Source organism: Arachis hypogaea, chromosome 2 (genome assembly GCF_003086295.3).
Source record: "Arachis hypogaea cultivar Tifrunner chromosome 2, arahy.Tifrunner.gnm2.J5K5, whole genome shotgun sequence".
NCBI classification, from domain to species: Eukaryota; Viridiplantae; Streptophyta; class Magnoliopsida; order Fabales; family Fabaceae; genus Arachis; species Arachis hypogaea.
The window spans coordinates 13,422,549-13,445,873 of record NC_092037.1 but is presented as its reverse complement, the minus strand read 5'-3'; the positions used below and the strand labels follow the sequence as shown (position 1 = coordinate 13,445,873).

At 36.9% G+C, this 23,325-nt stretch overlaps 2 protein-coding genes and 1 long non-coding RNA gene across 9 annotated transcripts; all 3 read left to right on the top strand.

Moving 5' to 3' along the window:
* The first annotated feature begins 1,059 nt into the window (after nt 1–1,059).
* On the top strand, nt 1,060–2,448 carry LOC140176562 (uncharacterized). The gene is made up of 3 exons (XM_072208087.1): nt 1,060–1,520; nt 1,629–2,031; nt 2,131–2,448. Exons 1-3 carry the CDS (start codon nt 1,060–1,062, stop codon nt 2,446–2,448), a joined length of 1,182 nt encoding a protein of 393 aa, XP_072064188.1.
* Nucleotides 2,449–12,683: 10,235 nt separating this feature from the next.
* On the top strand, nt 12,684–18,886 carry LOC112738085 (uncharacterized). 7 transcript variants are annotated; one of them, XR_011871592.1, is made up of 5 exons: nt 12,684–13,239; nt 13,358–13,468; nt 15,557–15,825; nt 16,938–17,286; nt 18,412–18,713. XR_011871592.1 is itself a non-coding variant. In XM_025788375.3 (3 exons), exon 3 carries the CDS (start codon nt 15,615–15,617, stop codon nt 16,983–16,985), a length of 1,371 nt encoding a protein of 456 aa, XP_025644160.1. In that variant the 5' UTR covers nt 12,684–13,239; nt 13,358–13,468; nt 15,557–15,614; the 3' UTR covers nt 16,986–17,313. The 7 variants fall into 7 exon arrangements, 1 of the variants encoding a protein (XP_025644160.1); XR_011871589.1 differs by having other exon boundaries at nt 15,557–17,286; nt 18,412–18,886; XR_011871590.1 differs by having other exon boundaries at nt 13,354–13,468; nt 15,557–17,286; nt 18,412–18,886.
* Nucleotides 18,887–20,482: 1,596 nt separating this feature from the next.
* On the top strand, nt 20,483–21,079 carry LOC140178408 (uncharacterized). The gene is made up of 2 exons (XR_011871599.1): nt 20,483–20,653; nt 20,725–21,079. It is a non-coding gene; the product is annotated as an uncharacterized lncRNA (long non-coding RNA).
* Nucleotides 21,080–23,325: the final 2,246 nt, after the last annotated feature.

Sequence of the window (23,325 nt, the reverse complement as noted above, 5' to 3'; positions counted from 1 at the left end):
AATCCACCTCAGTGAGTTGTCTGTTGGTGATAGGAGCGGAGGATCTGGATTCCTTTTGTAGTCCTTTGGTTTATTTTATATAAGTCCCTCACTTTTGTACTTTATTTCTCCTAGAGGCGTGTATTTGAGAGAACAAAATTTGTATAAGCTGTTTTTACCGTCTATTTTCATACATGGTCTGTATATGGCTAGCCGGCTTAAACTCCGTGAGTCGTGACTAGCTTCCTATGATATTATACTATTATATTATGATGCCTGGTTATTCTATACTTGTTTCTTATGCTTCAAGTTAATAGCTTCGTTAGTACGCTTTGCGCTTTTGAAATCATATTTTGAGCTATATTTCTTCATCGGGCTTCTAGATATTATAAATTCTTTCTATGTATCATATGTATGTATAAGCTTAGAACTATCGTAACCTTTGATTAACTTTTGCTTTAGGACGCGTGGTAAGGCTTAGGATAATTAGGGTGTTACATTTAGTGATATCAGAGCAGTTCGTCCTCGTGAGCCTGAGAGATGGACCGATTGTGCTTCATTGCATACTCTGTGTGTCTTTTCTTTGATTTTATTAGGTTATCTATTTGATATATGCATAGCATGCTTGTTTGTAAGTGCCTGTTTGGGATAAATTGAAGCACTAAACTTTTGATATTGAGACTGATCACCTTGATATCGATTGTTTGGTGTAGACAGAAATCCTACGTGGCTACTCATGGATGAGGTCGAGCACGTTCATGTGATAGTAGGAACGAGCAACTGGCGGAAAACCATTCTGAATTCATGGCGATGATGGCGAACCTGGCCAACACTATGGAGGTGAATGCTGCTGCGACTCTGCAAGCTGTGCAGAGGCTAGGTCAACCGGCCGGAAACGGCAACAGAAACGGGAACGGCAACGGAAATGTGAATGGTGAAGGGAATGCTCATGCTAACGCCGAAGGAAACAGAGATAACATGGGAGGCATTCCGATGACTTTGGTAACCTTCCTCAAGGTTCATCTGCGAACATTCTGAGGATCAACTAATCCTACTAAAGCGAACCACTGGTTCCAAGCCATGGAGCGTGCTTTACAGGCGCAGCATGTTCCATACAATCAGTATCTGGAGTTTGCCGCTTATCAGCTTGTAGGAGAGGCCCAGCCCTGGTGGCAAGTAGAGTGTCGTTTGCTACAGCTACAGAATGCTGAGGTTCCGTGGGATGTGTTCCGAACGGCCTTTTACAGGAAATACTTCCCTGAGTTTGTAAGGGAAGCGAAGGAGATGGAGCTAATGCAACTGAAGCAAGGTTCCATGTCTGTGGCTGAGTACACCAACAAGTTTGAAGAGCTTTGTAGGTTTTCTCGGGTGTGTCAGGGTGACCCAGAGACCTTCGAGAGTTGGAGGTGCATTAAGTACCAAAGGGGTTTGAAGGATAGCATTATGACCGCTGTGGCTCCTATGGAGATCTGTGTCTTCTCCGACTTGGTGAACAAAGCAAGGGTGGTGGAGGAGTATGCCAAGACTGTGCCTGCATCCAAGTATACTCATGGAGGAAGTAGTAGCAAAGGACGTGGCAAGCATTACCATCCAATGAGTCAAAACTTTAAGAGAGGAGGATATGCGCATCAAGGTCAATGAGGTTTCAGGAAGAACACTCATGATCAGTTTCAGTGTCGCAAGGGAAAAGGAAGTCAGAGTGGGTGCTCCAACTGTGGATTGCCTGGTCATATCGCGAGGGATTGCACTCGTGGGAAGAACCCGAGTGCGGGTCAGAGCCAGTACCAGGGGCGAGTATTTGCTGTGAATACCAAGGATGCTTTCAAGGCGAATCCGTTGATGAGAGGTATCTGTTTATTTGGTGATAAGACTTTAATTGTATTATATGATACTAGAGCATCGCATTCGTTTATCTCGTTTGCTAAAGTTGAGGAATTAGGCTTGAAAGTGTCAGAGTTACCTTTTGATCTACATGTACATACTCCACATCAGATAGTTATGACTAGATCAGGTTGTAGGCAAGTAGGTTTCAAGCTTGAGGGTAGAGATCTTGTATAGGATTTGATCTGTTTACCTATGGTTGGGTTGGAGTTGATTTTGGGGTTTGATTGGTTGTCGAAGAATCGGGTTTTGTTGGATTGCTTTAAGCAGACAATTCGGTTTATACCGAAAGGAGAGAGTGGAGCAATAATAGCCGCGGGATACTACCTAAACTCTATAGTGGTGCGCTGTAGTGGGAAAGAGTATCAGGGTTACATCTTGTTAACTGCTAATGCTTCAGGTGATACCCAAGTCTTAGAACAGATTCTGGTAGTTAGAGATTTTCTGAAGGTATTTCTGGAAGATATCCCTGAGTTCCCACCTCAACGGGAGATTGAGTTTGCGATAGATCTGGTGCCGGGAGCCGGACCAGTGTCGATTGCACCGTATAGGATGGCTCCAAAAGAGCTAGTCGAGTTAAAGGTTTAGTTAGAAGAGCTTCTGACCAAGAGGTTCATTCGACCGAGTGTATCGCCGTGGGAGCGCCAATTTTATTAGTGAAGAAGAAGGATGGAGGAATGCGATGTGTGTGGACTACCGGTAGCTAAACAAAGTGACTGTGAAGAACAAGTACCCGCTGCCAAGGATAGACGACTTGATGGATCAACTGCAAGGAGCTGGAGTGTTTCCAAGATTGATTTGAGATCCGGTTACCATCAGATAAGGGTGAAGGAGGATGACATCCCCAAGACCGCATTTAGAACACGTTATGGACACTACGAGTTTGCGGTGATATCCTTTGGGTTAACAAACGCACCTGCTGTTTTCATGGATTACATGAACAGAGTCTTTCGTCCCTTTCTGGACAAGTTTGTGGTGGTTTTCATAGACGACGTCTTAGTTTACTCCAAGACTGCGAAAGAACATGAGGAGCACTTGAGGATTGTGCTGCAAATCTTGAAGGAGTGGAAGTTGTATGCTAAGTTGTCGAAGTGCGAGTTCTGGAAGGAGAAAGTAAAATTCCTAGGTCATGTGGTAAGCAAGGGAGGCATAGCGATAGATCCTTCTAAGGTAGAAGCGGTGATGGAATGGGAAAGACCAACGACGTTGACGGAAGTTAGGAGTTTTTTGGGGTAGCCGGATACTATCGGACGTTTATCAAAGGATTTACCCAGATTGCGCTACCGATGACAAAGTTGACAAGAAAAGAAGTGCCTTTTGTTTGGACGTCGGAGTGTGAAGAGAGTTTTCAAACTTTGAAGCAGAGGTTAACTTCAGCACCTGTTTTTATCTTGTCGGAACCGCATGAATCGTTTGAAGTGTATTGTGATGCTTCCTTGAAGGGTTTGGGTTGCATGTTGATGCAACACCAGAATGTGGTGGCTTACGCATCGCGTCAGCTAAGACCGCATGAGGTAAACTACCCAACTCATAACTTGGAATTAGCGGCGATTGTGTTTGCATTGAAGATTTGGAGACACCACTTGTACGGAGTGAGGTTTAGCGTCTTTTCTGATCATAAGAGTCTCAAGTACATCTTTTATCAGAAGGAGCTAAATATGCGTCAAAGGAGGTGGATGGAATTGCTTAAGGATTATGATTTTGATTTGAGTTATCATCTTGGAAGGGCAAATGTGGTAGCAGACGCTTTGAGTCATAAGTCCTTGACAATAGCCTGGATGAGAATCAAGGAAGAGGAGCTAATGGAGAAGTTTGTGGATCTTAAGCTGGATATTGGTGAAGATGCTAGGAGAGCTTGCTTAAATCAGTTACAAATCTCAAGTGACTTTAAATCTGAACTCTTGAAGACTCATCAGAACGATGACGTGTTACCAAAAGTATTGCCAGCTATCGAACAAGAGAAGCAATGGAGGTATCATGGGATCAAGACGGATTATGGAGATTCAAGGGTAGAGTCATTGTACCGGATGTGAGGATGTTGCGGTGAGATATATTGAGAGAAGCGCACAAAAGCGGATTCTCTATTCACCCTGGAAGTACTAAGATGTACCATGATCTAAAGACTATGTTCTGGTGGCCTGGTATGAAGAAGGATGTGGCAGAACATGTCTTAAAGTGCCTGACGTGTCAGAAGGTGAAGATAGAACATCAAAAACCGTTGGGAATGCTTCAACCACTTGAAATTCCTCAGTAGAAATGGGAAGTAATTGCAATGGATTTTGTGACCGGTTTACCAAGGACTAGGTTGGGATTTGATGTGATTTGGGTGATCGTGGATCGCTTAACCAAGTCTGCTCATTTTCTACCTATTCGAGTAAATTGTTCTATGGAGGAGCTAGCAAGGTTGTATATAAAGGAAATAGTAAGATTGCATGGTGTGCTGTTGAGCATACTATCAGACCGTGATCCCCGATTCACTTCAAGATTTTGGGGAGCTTTCCAAAGAGCCTTCGATACGAAGCTATGTCTTAGTACGGCGTATCATCCACAAACAGATGGACAGTCGGAAAGGACTATTCAGACGTTGGAGGATATGCTGAGAGCGTGTGTTTTGGACCAACCCGGAAGTTAGGACCGTTACATGCCATTGGTGGAGTTTGCGTACAACAATAGCATTCATGCGAGCATTGGGATGGCTCCGTATGAGGCTTTGTATGGACGGAAGTGCTAGTCTCCACTTTGTTGGTATCAACCGGGCGAAGCAAGTGTATTGCGTCCAGATGTGGTAGCAAAGACTACGGAGAAGGTTAAGAAAATACAAGAAAGGATTTTGACTACTCAGAGTCGACAAAAGAGTTATGCGGATCAGAGAAGGAAACCGTTAGAGTTTGAAGTGAGAGAGCATGTGTTTCTATGTGTTACACCCACAATTGGGATTGGAAGGGCAATCAAGACCAAGAAGTTAAATCTGAAGTATATAGGACCGTTTGAGATCCTAAGCCATTTCGGGCCGGTGGCATACCAAGTGGCTTTGCCACATCACCTGTCTAACCTACATGACGTGTTCCACGTGTCACAACTTTGTAAGTACACGTCAGACGCGACTCATATGTTGGAGCCTGAGACGGTCGAGTTGAGAAAAAACTTGACTTTCCAAGTGACACCGGTGAGGATTGACGACACCGGTGTAAAGAAGTTACGAGAAAAAGAAGTTCAGTTGGTTAAAGTTGCTTGGAAGTGAGCAGGAGTCGAAGAGCATACTTGGGAATTGGAATCCGAGATGCGAAGGGACTATCCCGAGCTTTTCTCAGGTAATTCAAATTTTGAGGGCAAAATTTCTTATTTGGTGGGAAAAATGTAAGAACTGCAATAAATCAAATCGGTTAATTAAGTGGTTATATTGCCCAAATTTGATTCCGAAAAGTTAGAGAGAATTTGTTGTTTTAAACATCATTTTTGGACTCAGTGGGTATTTCCGAGTCAGAAAATGTGTTTTCTGCGAAAAACTGTAAAAAATCGCAAACTGACGGTTGAACCGGTTCAAGTATGCCCGGTGCTGCGTGAGAAAAAGTAGAAACAGTTAGAAACCTTAGAAAAACATTGGACATAGAAAACCGGGTGTTAATTTTAAAGGTTTGGCTCGAAGTTGGACAAAACGGGCTAAAAACGCTAATGGATTGAACCGGGCCTAAGTTGGGCCCAAGTCCAACATATATAAAGGTTCATTTAATGAACCCTAGCCTCCATAAACACTCACACTTCAGATTTGAGAGAGGGAGGAGAGGAAGAAGAAAACCCTAACCACCTCCATCTTCCCAAGCTCATATCTTGAGTTCTAGAGCTCCGATTTGCATGCCGTCAGCAGCTACACGTTTCTTGCGAAGAGCTCTACAAAACCCATCCAAAAAATTCTAGAGGTAAGCTCGAAATCCTTCAAATTATGCTCTCCAAAATTTTGGGTTTTGTTAGGGTTTGGGTTAAATGGGTTTTGTGATTTTAGATGTTTAGATTTGCTCTAATCCTTGCTTAACCTTGGATTTTGGCCATCAAATCTGTTGGGAGAGGTAAGAGGTGCTAAACCCTTGTGAAATTTGATTTATGTTGAGTCCTAGATTGATTTTGTGGTGATTTATATGTATATAGCTTGATTATTGTGAGTTTGGAGCTTGTTGGTGCTTGTTGGAACTACATTGGTGGTCGAATTTTGGTTGAAAGCTCATTTGGTTCATTTTGGGAATCGGCCAAGGTATGATTTCGGTTTTCTCTATGTAGTATATAATATTCATGGACACTTAGGCTAGTGACCCATAGGATATGATTGGATTTTGGATGGTTGATGAGTTATTGGGTGTAATTGTATGATGATGATTAATGAAATAATGATCTTTGAGTTGATAATGATGATTAATAGTGATATGTTGAGGATGAATGATTTGTAAAGTTAAGTAGTGAATTATGTTGATAAATGTGATATTGGTGTTAATTTATTGGTAATATAGTTGGAAAATTATTAATGAAGTTGGATATATGAGTTATATTGATATTGATGTTGTGGATAAGGGAAAATGTGGTATACTTGGTGAAATATGTCATAGAGTGTTGAATTTGATGAGAATTGGAGTTTTGGAGTGGTTTGGGTTAGTTTGGTCGTGTTTTATAAAGGAATTGTGAAAATTGTGATTTTGGGTAAAAGTGGAATTTTAGTGAATTTTGTATGATCATAAATTCTGCCTCGATTTTCAAAATTTGTTGAAATTTGTTTAGAATTAAAGATCTTTAAAAATCCTTTAAAATGGTATAAAGTTTGTGAAATTTGGAATTTTGTAGAGAAAGTTTTTTATCATTCAAAGTTGGTGTTGAAAATCTCAAAAATTTTGTAAAGTTACAGAATTTTGAGTTCTCTGATATGTGCGGACGCACAGTCTTGTGCCCACGCACACCCTGCGAGAATTTTGACCTGTGCAGACGCACGCACAGGAAGGGAAGTGCATGCTGGTGGCAGTGCTAGCACAGCTTGTGCGCGCACATATCTAAGGAAACATTTCAACCTGTGCGGACGCACACGTTGGGGAGAACTGTCTGTTGGGGGCGCAAGCACAAGTTGTCTGAGCGTACAGACCCTTTGTGTTTTGGTACCTGTGCGTACGCACTGGGGTGTGCGTAGGCACACTTTTAAAAATTTCCTGGGCGTGCGCACGTACACCCTGTGCGGACGCACACGCTCTGTTTTTCAAATTTTACTTTATTTTCAACTATTCTATCTCCTCAACAAGGTTGTAATCTTCTATAACACCTTTTTAAGACTTTTGGGCATATTTTGGGTGTTCAAACCTGGGAAATTGTTTAAGGGTTTTAGACACTAATATTTGGAAAAGGTTAGCAAACGGAGTTCTAGGTTTCTGTTGTACGGGAAAAAGTTTGATGGTGTGATGAATGGTTGATGAATGAGATGGGAAAGCAAGGAAATGAAATGTGAAAGAACAGTGGTTGAAAAGAGTCGAGGACTCTGGATAAGGCAATTGATCCATCTTGTGCTAAAAATGTTTTGAAAACCAATGTATCACTTTTTATTGAGATTATGAGACACTATGCGCCTGGCAGGGGCCGAGGTTGGATCCCGCCTGTCGAGGTAGCGGCGGCGGTGTAAAGGCGGTGGTTCATCCCGCTTGCGCTTAGATGTGAGGTCGGTGGCAATAGATCCTGCTCACATCCCTTCGGATCATCAGAGCGTACAGGCGTAAAATCCTGGATAGTGATCCGAGCACTATATCTCGGGGGTTCCCACACCATGAATCCGAAGGGCGACATCTCCATGGAGATATATCGGGTTGGCAGTAGGGCAGGCATTCATCATATGCATTTTCTATCTGTTTGTATGCTTTACCGACTTGATATTGTTTTTCCTATCTATTTAACATGTCTAATTGCTACTTGTATTAATTTTTGTATATGCCTCTACTTGTGATTTACTTGTATTGTATATATTTGTGCTTTTACGGGGATTGAGGAGGTTCGGAAGGCAGTGGTGATGGGATCGCATGGAGGATCGGTTGGTAAAGGCTATGGGACAGCGGTGTTTGATTAGAGTAGAAATTCCCTAAGATAGATTACCCTGTTATAGTACTAAGGTTAAGTTATGCTAAGGAATTACATATTGTGATGTTTTGGTTTAGTTTGCTGTAAGTTTGAATTCCTGTGATGGATGTGGAGTCTAGGATTGCCTTTGGCGTCCCGGGGTCTTATATCCTACATCACTGTGAACTGTTACCATACTGAGAACCTCCGATTCTCATACCATATTTCTGTTGTATTTTTCAGATGCAGGTCGCAACCCACCTCAGTAAGTTGTCTGTTGGTGACAGGAGCAGAGGATCTGGATTCCTTGTGTAGTCCTTTGGTTTATTTTATATATGTTTCTCACTTTTGTACTTTATTTCTCCTAGAGGCATGTATTTGAGAGAACAAAATTTGTATAAACTATTTTTACCATCTATTTTCATACATGGTCTGTATATGGCTAGCCGGCTTAAACTCCGCGAGTCGTGACTGGCTTCCTATGATATTATACTATTATACTATGATGCATGGTTATTCTATACCTATTTCTTATTCTTCAAGTTAGTAATTTCGTTAGTACGCTTTGCGCTTTTGAAATCCTATTTTGAGCTATATTTCTTCATCGGGTTTCTAGATATTATAAATTCCTTCTATATATCATATGTATAAGCTTAGAACTATCGTAACCTTTGATTAACCTTTACTTTACGGCGCGTGATAAGGTTTAGGGTAATTAGGGTGTTACAAGTGTGCAGTAGGGTTAGAATATGGGAGAATAAGTTAAGAAGGGTGGTTTGGAAATTTTAGATAATTTTTTAGAATTTGGATAGATTTGTCAAGAGTAACTCTTTTATGGTTACAAGTTAATTTTAATTATTTTATGCTTAAATTTGTCAGGGTTATAATTTTTTATGGTTAGTTTTGGTACATTACTTTATGGTCAAGTAATAACTTCTTGGTGGAGAGAAGTTTAAGAAAAGAAAGTAGAGGGAAAGCACATTAAGTTGGGGAAGAGAGAGAGAATTTTAAATTTTTAAAGGATTTATTATTCCTTATTTTTAAAAGTTATTTCTATGTGGTATTCATGGGATTTTTTATTTTAATAAATAAATTAATTATAATAATTATTGAAATAAATAATTTAAAAAATATTTACCGAAATAAATATCCATCTTTTGTCTCGTTTACACTATAAATGAGATAATTTTGCACGTATCTCGTTTATATTGTAAACGAGATATGTGGAGGCCTATCTCGTTTATAGTGTAAACGAGATAAGGCTGGGAAACGTCTTTAAATATATGTTGTCACAACCTTTGACTGGGTCCCATTTTAAACTTTTCAACACCTTTCTAGTCTCTTTTACCCCTTTCTAAGCATATTATCAATACATATGACGATGGCGCGCGCAGTAGGTAATGTGGAGATATCAACAGGCTGAACGAGGCTTCGCATTACGCCAGGGCAGCCGACTTTGAGGTTAGTTTTTTCATGTTGAATTTTGTGCAATTCCGTATAGATATATTTTTGTATGTACCCATGGTTAGCGTAGTCGCAAAGAACTAGAATATAGTTTGTAGTGTTAGGAATAGGTTACTTGTAGAAATTTGGAACTCTATTTAATTGTGGTAGGTTATTACTGCATAGTTATTAGTTTGGAACTCCATGTTCTAGTTAGATTTTTTTAGTGTCAAATATATTAAAATTAATAGAGTAATATTTGTCTAAAAAACAAGTAATTAAAAATGTAAACATGTTCTTAATTAGAAATATCTTTGACTTAAAAAGAAATATTTATTTAACTTTAATATTTTTTATATTAAAAAGATCCTACTACAAAAGTTTTTAATTACTTAAAAATAGTGTCAGAATTTAATAGGAAGAATATAGAAGCCTATTTAAAAGTTTTAAAATACGAGAATCGTTAAACGTCGAAGATCCAATTAAACTTTTCAAAATATTTCTTTATAATTTTGAACTAATTTTTTCTTCAGAGGCCTCGCCTTCTACTGTCTCGACGAGGGAGTCATACCCTTCCTCCACCGGACGCCATCGTCTCGTATCTGGTTGAGGCTGGATTCGGCGACACGGTGCCCCTCAGAGATTTCACATTCGACAATTCCCTTATTATGGCATTCGTGGAGCGATGGCGTCCGAAGACCACGTTTTATCTCCCGTGGAATGAGTCCACTATCACCCTGTAGGACGTGGTGTACCACCTAGAGCTACGCACACAAGGGGAGCCAGTCGGGGGTGCCTCTGTGGCTTCGGTAGGTACCACCACACAGTAGTGCACATGTTACTTTAATCAATTCAACTCGATCACCCGGTACTCAGTAGACTTGCGAATACTATAGTTCTTCACACCCTGCAGCACTACCTCTCGGCATTTGAACCTGTGATCGACCCGAAACTTTACCCCACCGTCTAGGTTGTAATCCTCTTCTCCCGTGTTGAAACGGAGTCCTCTCATGCATGGCGTCCAGATCCAAACTATGATAGTGACTTGGTACTGCCAACAGCGCCAGAATTGGGTGGGGTGGAGGCAAGACATGGCGTGCCGCAGCCTCAATGGGCGTCTCCAATACAATCTCATCCTTCTCGCCCTCTTCAGAAGAATCACTATTGGCACTATCCACCACGTATTCTTCGTTTGACTCTTTGTCTCCCTCCTCCGCCTCCTCCACTGGAATGGCGACATGAATGGGTGGTGATGCGAGAGGTCGATCATCTCGTACAAGCCGAAATAGTCGAAATCAGTAAACTCCATTACCTATGGGTGCAAGCAACTTATGCCCACCCTTCCCACCTCCCTCGCAACTGTACCACCGAGGTTGTTCAATATCAAACTCTTCAAATTCGACAACGTACTTACACGCTGAGTCTGTAACAGTATCAGATTGTCACACTCAAATATCACCCCATTGTCGCCATTTCTCATACGACAATTGGGGTAAACACACACAACTATGTACACGTTATTACTGGCTATTGTTGCCTTATTTTTGTAAGAAAAACGAGATAGAAATAGATATGAAATGTGTGTGGAGAATGCCAAGGGTTACACATATTTTTTATAGCTGCTGAAAATTTGTTCTATCGTATCTCGTTTACAGTATAAACGAGTACTGTAAACGAGATAAGTATATCTTGTTTACACTGCAAACGAAATATACACGTGTTACATCCACATGTCTTATCTCGTTTATACCGTAAACGAGATACATGCAAAATTATCTCATTTATAATGTAAACGAAATAAGAGAATGATATTTATTTCGGTAAATATTTTTTAAATTATTTATTTTAATAATTATTATAATTAATTTATTTGTTAAAATAAAAAATCCGACATCCATGTACTATCTGGCATGTTAATATATTACCATTTGGCAACCGGTTACAGAAGTTGCTTAAGTCAGATGATTGGAGGGTCAATTAAGGATTTTCGACTTATGAATAAACGATTTATCCTTTGGCCAAATAATGAACGATAAAAAATGATATTTACTTTTAATATAACTTGGATAACAATGATTGAACCTGCGGGAAACGGGCGAACTATTTTATTTTATTTTAAAAAAAATAAACTTAGACTATGTGGTTTAAAGTTTTTGGTTACTCACAGTATCCTTTAGTCTAGTAGGATAAGAATTAATTCATCGTAGATCTGAGTTTTTATTTAAGAATTTGTCATTGGCCAATGAATTACTGCATGTATAAGACAAAATTTGAACCATCAATACTTGTTTAAGTGGACGAGTGAGTTGATTAACGCAAATTGGTTGTCGTTTAAAATTTTAAACAGACAAAAAATGGGAACCTATTTGCCAATACGCACCTAAGTGGCCAAGTTCCAACGTTAGGCCTATAACATTCCGAGTTTTTGGATAATTAAATTTATTATATTTGTTGAAAATTTTATTTTAAAAAAATTATTTTACTGAAAATAATTAAATAAAACTCTATGATACTTTAAATTTAAAAGTAATTAGGAGTTATATATAATTTTTTATAATAATTGGAGTTTAAATTAATTAAAATTTTATATAATTTTTATTGAATATTTAGAATAATTGAATTTATAATTTTTATAATTGAAAAATAAAAAAATTTTATAATTTAATTTAAATAACTTTTATATGAATAATTTATGATTTAATTTGAGTTTTTCATTTTTATAAAATAATCTGTTAAAAATAATTAAATTAATTTTATAAATATTGAGTTTAAGTTAATTAATATTTTTGTGTAATTTTATTAAAATTGATTATTTTATAATTTAAAAATAATGAAAGAATTATATAATTTAATCTAAATAAATTTTACTATAAATAAATTATGTTATTAATTTGAATTCTTAAAAATTAATTTATTAAAAATAATTAAATTTATTTTTTTATAAATATTTTAAATTTAAATAAGTTAATATTTATATACAAATTTTATTGTAATTAGTTAGTTCATTTAAATTGAAATTAAAGTTCTAGTAATAAAAAAATAATAAAAAATATATAATTTAATTAAATAATTAATATTTTAAATTTAAATTATATTATATAAAAATTTAATTAATATATCCATTCTATAATTTAAATTAAAAATAATTAATTAAATTTAACAATATATTGATAAATAAAATTTTTAAATATCTTTAATAGAATATATTTAATTTTAAAATTATTTTATTCTTTAATTTTATTAAAATATTTATTATATCTATTCTTATTTTTTTATAAAATTTATAATTTTTAATCCTAATTTTCAAATTAAAAATCAGAAACCTAATTCCCAAATTTGTAACCTAACCCTGACCTCCCTCACCATACACACTTTTCCCCTTTCTCTAACCCAACGCAGCAACAGTAAGAAAGAAACAAAGAAAAGAGAACCAACGAGCGAAGGGACGGAGCTGCGATTAGAAGAGAGGATGTGCCACGCTGCTGCCGCTGTCCAGCCGCCTCGCCACCGCCATCGCGTCACCGCCAAGCCATCGCAGGAGAGAGACAGACGTTGAGACAGAGAGCTGCCGCTACGGGAAACGCGTTGGAGGAGAGGACGCCGCCAGCCCTGTCGCGCCTGGTCGCTACCAAGCTCGCCGTCGGAGATCGCCGTTCCGTCACTGCTGCTACATCGCCGTCGATGAAGCTTCTGCCGCCGCCGTGAATCGCGAGCAGAGGAGGGGGAGAAAGAGACGAGTTCGTGAGGGAGAAGCAGCGCTGCCACCTCGCCGCCGTACCTCCTTGCTGCCGTCGAGCTGTCCGCTGCCGTTGTCGCCGTTCTGATCGCCGGAGAACTATCGTTGGAGCCGTCACTATCCTGGTGAGGTTTATCCCTATTTCTGTTATTCTGTTCCTGCTATGAAGGTTGTCGTTAAAGTATTTATGTTAAATAAACCTGTTACTGTGAATTACTCCGCTGCCGTCGCCATTGGAGGTAGGTTCGTTGGTTGTGTAAAGAATGAAGCTGTTGTGTTGCTGGTTGCGGCTTAGCCAATCGTCACGTTGCAACCGCGCCTTCAATTCAGTTTCTGCGAAATTCGAAAGTTGAGGTAGGGGATTTTAATTTGAAATTAACTGATTTAATTTATGAATGCCACGGAAGTCTAGTGGGTAATTGCAAATAATTTGTGATTGTTTGGAATGACTGAATGATAAGTTTGAGTTGGACTTGTGACTGAATTTAGGCCCAGTTTGGGTAATCAACTTAATTAAGCTCATTTTGATAAAATAACTTAAACAATAAATGACTCTGTTAAAAGTAACTTATAAATAAGTTATTTTGTGTTTAGTTTTTTAACTCTAAAAGTGCTTATTTTATAGAAATGTAATGAAAAGTAGAAGTATTATGAGAGAAGTCATTTTTTTTAACTTCTCTATAAATTCCAAAATAACTTCTTAGAAAGTTACAATTTGGTTTTGAAAATTGCACCAGACATTAATACTACTACTTTTCATAAGTCAAAAGTTAAAAAAAGCTACTTTTAGAGTATGTGTTTGTGTTTGACTTCTTGATTATTTGGGAATACTAAAAATTCCGATTATTAGCTAGTCATAATGAAAATTTGTTGAGTTGTGACTAATTGATGAGAATTGGTTGAAATGTGGCTATGAATGGTGATTTATTTGATATTACTTATTAAATTGAAATATGATGAGTTAATTATTGAAAATCTGACGTTTTGATAATTGAGGAATTGAGTTTGGATTGTGGTTGTATTTGTGATTGGTTTGCTTGATGGTGTTCTGATAGCTGTTAATGTTGATTTATGATTAACTGGAATTAATTTTGAGAATTGTTAAAGGATTGAAGTTTGATTATTGAATTGTTTCTTGAAATCTGATTTTTAAAACAAAATAGTAACTTTGCTAAAGAGTAAATGACTTTAAAATAACTAGAATTATGGAAGGCTGATTTTTGGGATTACTAGTTGATTGAGTTTAATTTTAAAAGGATTCTATGGTATGTAAAAAGTAATTATGAATTGATGAGATTGGAGTTGGATTGATGGAAAACGTGGGAATTGCAGAATATGATTGATTTGTTAATTATTATGAATTGTGAATGTCTGATTGATTGAGAATTGTCTGTTTGATAATTGTTGAGAAAAAGGTTGGTCAATTGTTAAGAAAAAGGGAACCCGTAAGGGTGGTTAAGTCCGAGTTTTAGAGGAGGTGCTGCTGAGATTTTATAAATTATTTTATAAAAATTTAGATTTGGGAAATTATATTATTTGATTTTGAATTTATTGAAAATAATAGATTTTGTTTTGGGTTTTATTTATTATATTTTGAGTTGAATTTATTAAAGAAAGAATTATACTATTTTGAGTTCGATTTATATAGAAAAGAATTATGTTTCGATTTTAATTTATTTAAGAAAAAGAATTGTTTATAAAATTAAAAAGTGAGTATCTTTTTAAAAGTATTAAGGGTAGACCTAAGTGCTTGAAACAGATTTGATTCAAGATTTCAAAGGTAGAGATTATGAAACGATTTTGGTGGTTGAGGCTTTTGGGAAAAGAATGTCTAAGAAAGTTAAGGAAAATTTAAAGAATGGAAAGTGGATTTTGTTTTAATTAATGGTTTTAAATACGGAAAAAAACCCACGAATTGATAATCATTGATTCCGGGAATAACCCACGAACTGTTGATAATCATTGATCTCGGGGATAACCCACAATTGGGAATCGATTTGGCATTTTGCTTCTTGAATTTGATTTTATCCCAATTAATAATGTTTCTAATAATGTAATTTATTTTTGTGTTAAAATTCTATGTTGCTTCATGAATTTGATTTTGATTTTGTGATGTTGTTGGCTGTTAGTCTTTGTTGATATATATAGTTATGTTTGTTAATCAATGTTAGCTATGATTGTATTTTCAATTTTTCACCATCTCTCTCTTTCTGCCATGCTGTGTTCATGCCACTCCTCCTACGCAATCCAAGAAAGATACCATTAGGTTAGACATAAAATAAACACAATATATATTTCTCTTGTAGGCAGTAATGTTACAATAATTTGTAACACGTAGGGTCAAATTCTTTTCCAATTCTGCAATGTGGGTAACTATGTACTCAATTAATGTGATAAATCATGTGCACCACCAACTAACACATTCACTTTATTTCATAACAGGAAAAACCTTATTGAGAAACGAAGAGAAAGAGAACCGTAAGTAACATGCCGAATTGCAATGACAAACAACAGAAGATGTGGCCTTCTCAAACTTGTTTCTCTTCGTAATGCTTCTCACTCTTCCTCAAATGCAAAACCTGACTCTCATTTGGCAGCAACGTTAACCACTAAGAAGAGTGTTTCTGGGTTCCACACTAACATTGATGATGCTGTTGCCTTTTTCATTCGCCTCATCAATGAGCACCGCACTTCATCTCAACTCGAACTTGGTAAGATTTTGATGTCTGTTGTTAACATGAAAGAATATCCCACTGCTATTTTTCTTTTTGCACAAATGGAGTTTAAGGGTATCGCTCCTTCCATGATTAGTCTGAGCATGTTGATCAATTGTTTTTGCCATTTGGGTCAAATGAATTCTGCTTTCTCTGCATTGGCCAAGATTATCAAGATGGGTCATGAATTGAATATCATAACACTGACCACACTCATCAAAGGGTTCTGTATAAACGGCAAGGTTAGGGAAGCCCTACGGTTTCATGACAAACTAATATCTCTAGGTTTTCAGCTTGATGAGGTTAGTTATGGGATCTTAATTAGTAGTCTATGTAAAATGGGGCAAGCAAGAGCCGCCATGGAGCTTTTGCAAAAGCTAGAGAGTTATACAGTTAAGCCTAACATAGTAATGTACAGAACAATTATTGATGGATTGCGTAAAGATGGTCTTGTAAATGAGACACAAAATTTGTTCTCAGAGATGATTTCTCGAGGAGTTTATCCTGATGTTGTCTCGTACAATTCTCTGATGCATGGTTTGTGTTGTACCGGTCGTTTAAAAGAAGCAACTCAATTGTTGAATGATATGGTTGTTAAAGACATTAACCCAGATGTATGTACCTATAACATTCTAGTCGATGCATTATGTAAAGATCGAAGAATAATAGAAGCCAAACAAGTGTTTGATATGTTGATGGACAGAGGAATCAAGCCTGACGTAGTCACATACAATACATTAATATATGGATACATTTTAATTGGCAAAGTGGATGAAGCAGCAAGTTTATTTGGTGATATGAAGAAAATTGGTCTGGCTCTTTGTGTCTGGAGTTATAGTATTATGATAAATGGATATTGTAAACACAAAAGATTGGATGAAGCTGTAACACTCTTTAAAGAGATGCCCCAGAGAAATTTGATTCCAAGTACTGTAACATATAATTCTCTTATTGATGGCTTTTGCAAATCAGGGAGAATACCTGATGTGCAAAATCTTCTTGAGGATATGTATGCTAGAGGCCAGTCCCCAAATATTATTACTTACAATATCTTGTTGGACAGTTTATGTAAAGGTAGTCATCTTGATGTTGCAATTGAATTATTTCAGAAAATTTTTGGCAAGGGGGGTTGGTCCTTATGCCATACACCATACTGATCGATGGATTCTATAATCACGGGATAGATAAAACTGCTGAAGAGGTTTTCAACCTTCTCCATAATAAAGGTTGGCGAGATGTGAAAGCATTTGATGCTATGACCAATGGGCTGTGTAAGAACTAAGGAGGGCTTGTTCGACAAAGCAACAAGCTTGCTATCAAATGGATGGCAATAGTCGTGCTCTAGATGATATAACTGCTTTTGCAATTGTTCATGCTCTTGAGAAAAATGAAAAAGAAAAAGTAGAGAAGTTTCTTTGTAAAATGATCTTTAGAGGCATGTTGAAGCAATAAAAGAAGGTAATACATTATTGTTTTTCAACTAAAGCTGTTTCTTTTTATGTTGAAAAGTTTTATTATGATTTTTATTCATCCTATTAAGGTTTAGAGTAAGATTTGATTTGAGGCTCTGTCTTAGGACGAATTTCTAGACTGCCAAGTGCTTACAAGGTGGTTTATACATGATTGTGCAGTATAAATATATAGAATTCAAACCAACCTATATAAAAACTTAGTATGGAACTTAAGGATTGACAAAGAATGAACTATTAGCTAGGTGAGCTGAAAAAGTTTATTGCTTTTATGTCAAGAATGATGGACTATTCATGGCTATATCATTACTGAAGTCTAAACATTCCTATGTCCTCAAAATTTTATTATAACCTTGTGTCATTGGTTAATTTCTTATGTTTAGAATATTTAGGGAGTGTAGTTGGAATTACTATGATCATCCATGTACTTTTTTTATTTTGAATCTGGCTAGTGATTACCTTTACGGAAATTTTTTTTAAAATAATCTGAGCAGTAAATAGCAAACATTCCTTGGTTTCCAATTTATTCATTGTGTGTTTTCCTTTCACATTGGCTAAGAGAAGTTTAATCCTCACTTTCTTGGTTGCACAATCAAACTTTTCAAATGATTGGTTTGCTTTTGGACTGTGTCGCATTTCTTGGAAGTAATTTTTTAAGTGATCTTCCAGAGAACAATATTTGAGAAGGTTGAATAAGTGAAATATGAGAGACTGAAAGAGGCATTGTTTCTGTGGCTAGCAATTTGAAATTGGTTTTGAGATATAACTATAAATTATGGCCATCGATTGGAACTAAAGTACACCAAGTGTCTCTCTTCTTATACTTAAACTTGGCTACTATTTATCTCAAAAACATGATGAACATATCTTTGCAAAGTTGCTTTTTCTTCCAGCTCCGTTCTCATGTTTCTTTTTAGAATTTAATTAAAGATCGATCTTTGTTCAATATTTCAAAATCTCTTTTTAAAATTTTGGCAGTGCAATTGTTTAGGATACAACTAGCACACAAACCTGTTACATATTTCTCCAAGTTTTAAACCTAGCACAATCCAATTGTTGTCTGTGTTGAATTTATTTTTTTTTGGTCTAATGTAGTTATTATTTTAAATGTCAGGTAGGATTTGGGGAAGCAGCAAGTATTTTTTTCTTTGCTTTTAAGTATGTGAATCTCCTTTGATCACCAACGTCTGAAATGCTCTTTATTCATCAAACATCATGCTTCGAAATGCAAAATCATGGTTGATTGAATTTGATAATGGGAATCCATTCCATAATTCGTCCACCATCCTTTTCTTGTGATAATACTTTAAGAGGGAAGTGGGTATTTTCACTCTCTAATTGATAATGCCACTCTTTTATTGTATGTATTTTCCAACATATCTTTAAAGTCCACTAATTCTAGAAATATTAACCTTATACATCTTGTTAGATGAGATTCGAATATTGAAGCTTCTTGCTATAGGATTGTGAAAACCTTATATTCATTATGTAGTGTATAGGCTAAAAAGTTCGAATTACTATAAGAGGTTATGTCATTGACTTGAAATTCCTATAAATAAAATACTACTGGGAGCTTTGAATTGTGTGTACGAGGTGAATTGTGAAGTGTGAAGGGGAGAGTGATAAGCGAAGAGTAGCAGTGAGTGAGTAAGTCAAGTGCAAGTGTGAGATGTAGAGAGCAAGAACAATTAAGGTCTAGTGTATGCATCATTAGTAAGGCCCGAGTATAAATTGTCTCATTAAATTGTACTCGTGTTTATAAATTTAAAAAAAATCATAACTTTTGTGTCTCACTCTGCATATGTTATTTTTGAAGTTAGACAACAAAATTCCTTTTTGGATTTACTTTTTTTTTTTTGGTGACTCTTTTTGGATTTACTTTAAGCACAAGTTAATGTTGTCTTATGATATTTATAATTAGGAACAATAAATTTGTCAATTCAAAATATAGAAACTTCGATAGTATCAATTCTTGTTCTACTTGGTACTTTGATTTTATATACATTGAAACTTCGCTTTGAATTTGAACTGTCCACCAGCCCTGCATAGAAAGACCACCAATTAGTGAAATTGAAGACCCATGCAATGCACGGATTGAAAATTTCTGTTTTCTATTTTGACTATCTTTTTTTCGGTCCTTTTGAATGATCAATTTTTATCTTAGTAAAAGTATTTTTGTTGTTTAATTTTTTAATTAAAGATAAAAGATTTATTTATTCTATCACTATCCTTTCTTAATTCATTATAATTTGCAGAAACTTTTTACATTAGGACCAAATTGATACTCATTCTTTCTATTCTTGTTTTTCAAAACATTCACTTTGAATGTTAGCATACCATTTAATAAACACTTCTTAGAATACATTGTATTTCTTTTAACTTTATAAATGATGTGATAACAAATACAATTTAAAAATATAAACACCACGGTTCAAAAGATAAACATGAATAAGAACCATAACCAAGTATATAAAAAAAATGCTTTGGTTTATCATGTTAAAATAATTTATTTCTTAGATAAAAAAAATTTATTTATAAAAATGTAAGTTGTCAATTTTCAAAACTAATAGGGGCTATGAGAAAGAGAGGGTCGAGTGATAAAAAGATGAGGATCTTAAGGGTTTGAAAAAACTACTATTTTAGCCTTTGATTTTGTTTATTTGCTTATTGAAGAAAAAAAATAATGGATATCCGAAATCTCTCATCAAACTTATTATTTTCTAAGATGAAAGAAAGAAATACGGAGATAAGTGCAAGGCTTCTTTTGTCCAACTTCAACGAGGTAAGCATCAAAGTGGTCTCTGAAGTTATCATCGAGACTCAAAGTAATCCCTGAAGTTAAAAATTTGTTTAGATCGTCCCTAAAGTTGATCTCCGGTACTCATAGTGGTCCTTCCGGTGAATTTCGTCCAGTTGGCGCAACCAGAAAGCTGACCTGGCGTCGTTGGTGACACGTTAGCAGCCTAACGGCTAGCTGACGTGGCCAAGTAAACGTTTTAGAGTCAATTTGGTCCCTAATTTTAGTTTAAAAACCCTAACCCCCAAATTGATTCTGTTCTCCTTTCTTCTCCATCGCACACGCTGTTCTTCTCTACTATCCGTTCATCTCCATTGCACCAGAGGTGAGTCTTTAGTGTTGTCTTCATCTTCGAACACCAGATGTTATGGCTAGCGCAAGCAACGCAGCTGGGAGCTCCAACAACCCAAGATCGTTTGGAAGCATCATGAGGAGAATGAATAGAAATAGAGATGCGCGTCTGCCAGAATAGTGTGCATGCGGGTCGAGACCAGTGCTGCGATGGTCAGCGACGGATTCTAATCCAAGGACAGCGTTTGTGGGTTGCCCAAACTACAATGTAAGTGCTTGATTATGTCCTTTGTTGTAAATCTGGAGGTAAAGTTGGTTGATTCACTTTCCTGGGTTTAGACTGCAGGTAAGAGGTGGTGTGGGTTGTTTCTTTGGGTGGATAAAATTCTGGAAGAAAATACGGTGACATGTGATGGTAGAACAAGCCCTTCAAACGACAGCAAAGAATGGAAGATGAAGATTGCTTGGAAACTTGGAAGACTAGAGTCTGAAGTTAGATTTCTGAAAATGGGGGAGATTTTCTTGTTTACATGTATGCTGCTGCTGCTAGTTGTTGTGCTTGTCTTAAGGTTGGATAGGCAGCAGAGTCAATTGTATTTAGCCAAAAACTAAGTGACATGTGATATGCATATGTTGTTCTATTCATGTTACTTGTCATTTTGGTTGAAAGGAATGCAGATTAAACTGTTTCACATGACTGTCCAAGAGTAATTTAAAATCTGAATAAAGCAGAGGCTATATGTAAATAATCGTTCCTGCAGTACTAATGGAATCCTCTAATTTTTTTAATCATAATGGCATATCAGAGAACAACAAAAAGAAAATATGGCACAGCTCAAGTTCAGTGAGGTCATAATCCATAATCATATATTAATGCAGAAAACATATACAAAATAGGCAAGGAAGAGCCAGGGCAATATTCTACAAGTATATCAGAAGTTCTCAACATATTGAGAACACAAGTTTTGAACAAAAATATTCCCAACAGTTGGGTTCTAAATGCAGAAAGCACACTGCTTCATCAAAATAGTTAAACAAAATAATGTTCTCCTAAACATAATAAACCTAGTCTTCATTTTTTGTTTCTTGGTGGTCTGAATCCAGGATTCGGAACAAACTTCATGAAGTTAAAAAGTCTTGTTACGGTCCCCTGTGATGCACCTTGCATAGGATGAGACGGAGGAAGAGTTGTGGGTTGAGTGGTTACTGGTGGGGTGGCAACAGGTGGGGTGGTTGCTGCTTGAAAGCTGCTTCCTGGAGTTGCCTTTTCTTGTTTGGATGACTTCTTTTTGGGAGGCAGTTTTGGTGGCCTCACAGGAGGAGGCAAGACCTATTAGTGAAGACATGTATAATAGTTACTAAAAGTGGAGAAGAACATGCACATAATAAGATTAAATGTGATTTAATTTTGTGAACCTCTTGAGAGTCATCGGTTTGTGACAACGGTGGTTGACTGACTTCAAGTTGAATTTCGGTGGGGGGTTCTGGGACAAGGGTGGCTTCACCACCATTAGCAGCTGGAGGTTGGACAGCAGCAGCCTTAGCTGCAGCAGCAGCCTTAGCAGTAGCAGCAGCCACCTCATCAGCAGCTCTCTTTCTACAGTTTCTCTTCGTGTGTCCCGATTCACCACAATAACGACAGTGACCTTTTTGATAGATTATTTTCATCTTCTTCCTCTGATTTTTACCCCCACTTGGCTCCTCATCTACATCCTTTCTTCTTTTTTTCATAAGTGGACCTAGTTTCTTTTTAAATTTAGGTGCTTGTGGTCTGTTATGTGGTGACTTTTTCCATAGGGCTTGACCTGGAATTGGGTTGATATGGAAGGCATATGTGTTATTATATGCTTCCATTGTCAACCACTGGTGACAAAACTTATCTGGTCTTCTACCAACCCTTGCCAATGCAGCACAAGCATGCACACACGGCATCCCTAAATAACATTATCACAAGTTCAAAGATTACCAATATTAAGCCAACAGTCAAGAAAAAAAAATAACAACACAAGAAACAAGTAAAAGTATGTCACCACTCAATTGCCAAAAATCACATGTGCAGAGTCTCTTTCCCATATCAACAACCATGTTAGTCGGCCACTCGTGAACCTCGAATTTCTCGTACTCAGAGTCACCAGACCACATCGGGACCCAACTCTTTGACTCCTTCCTTATTTTTTCCAATCTGCTGCGCTGTATAGGTGGTAGAATACCAGTGCTCGAACTAAACTTCACTTTGTTCCTAGAGATTGACCTCATTGCATACAGTCTGACTTCCTCTAACAGTGTAATGATAGGTTTGGCTCTAGCTTCTTTGATCCTTGAGTTGAAGACTTCACAAGCATTGTTGCAGATATTGTCTATTTTAGGTGCGTTGCTGAAGAAAGCCCGGCTCCAAGAGTCTCTAGGCCACTTGTTCAAATACTCACAAGCTTCCTTGTTAACCCTCTCAATCTTTTTTATACTCTCTAGGAACCCATCTTGGCTGGTGCACCTTACACACTCCCATAGCAACCCTCTTAGCTGGAGATCTTTCGACTACTTATTGAAATTCTTCCATAAGTGCCACACACAGAATCTGTGATGGACACCTGGAAAAACCTCCTTAACAGCATGGATTAGGCCCTGAATTTAAAAAAGAAAACAGTGACATACATGTTATCGAGCATCAAACTGATCTCTTTAGTTTTATAAGTGACATCAATTTAGTCCCTTAAGTTTTATAAGTGACATCAATTTAGTCCCTACAGTTTTATAAGTAACATCAATTTAGTCCCTGTTCGTTGCATTACATATCAGTTCAATATATATGTACCAGTTCATTGAGTAGTAGTCCATCTATTTAGGCAAAGCAGGATTTCATTATATACACAGCAGTTCAGCAGTTTAGCATATATAAAACAAAATTATACAACAACAAAACAACAAATATTAGAGCAGCCT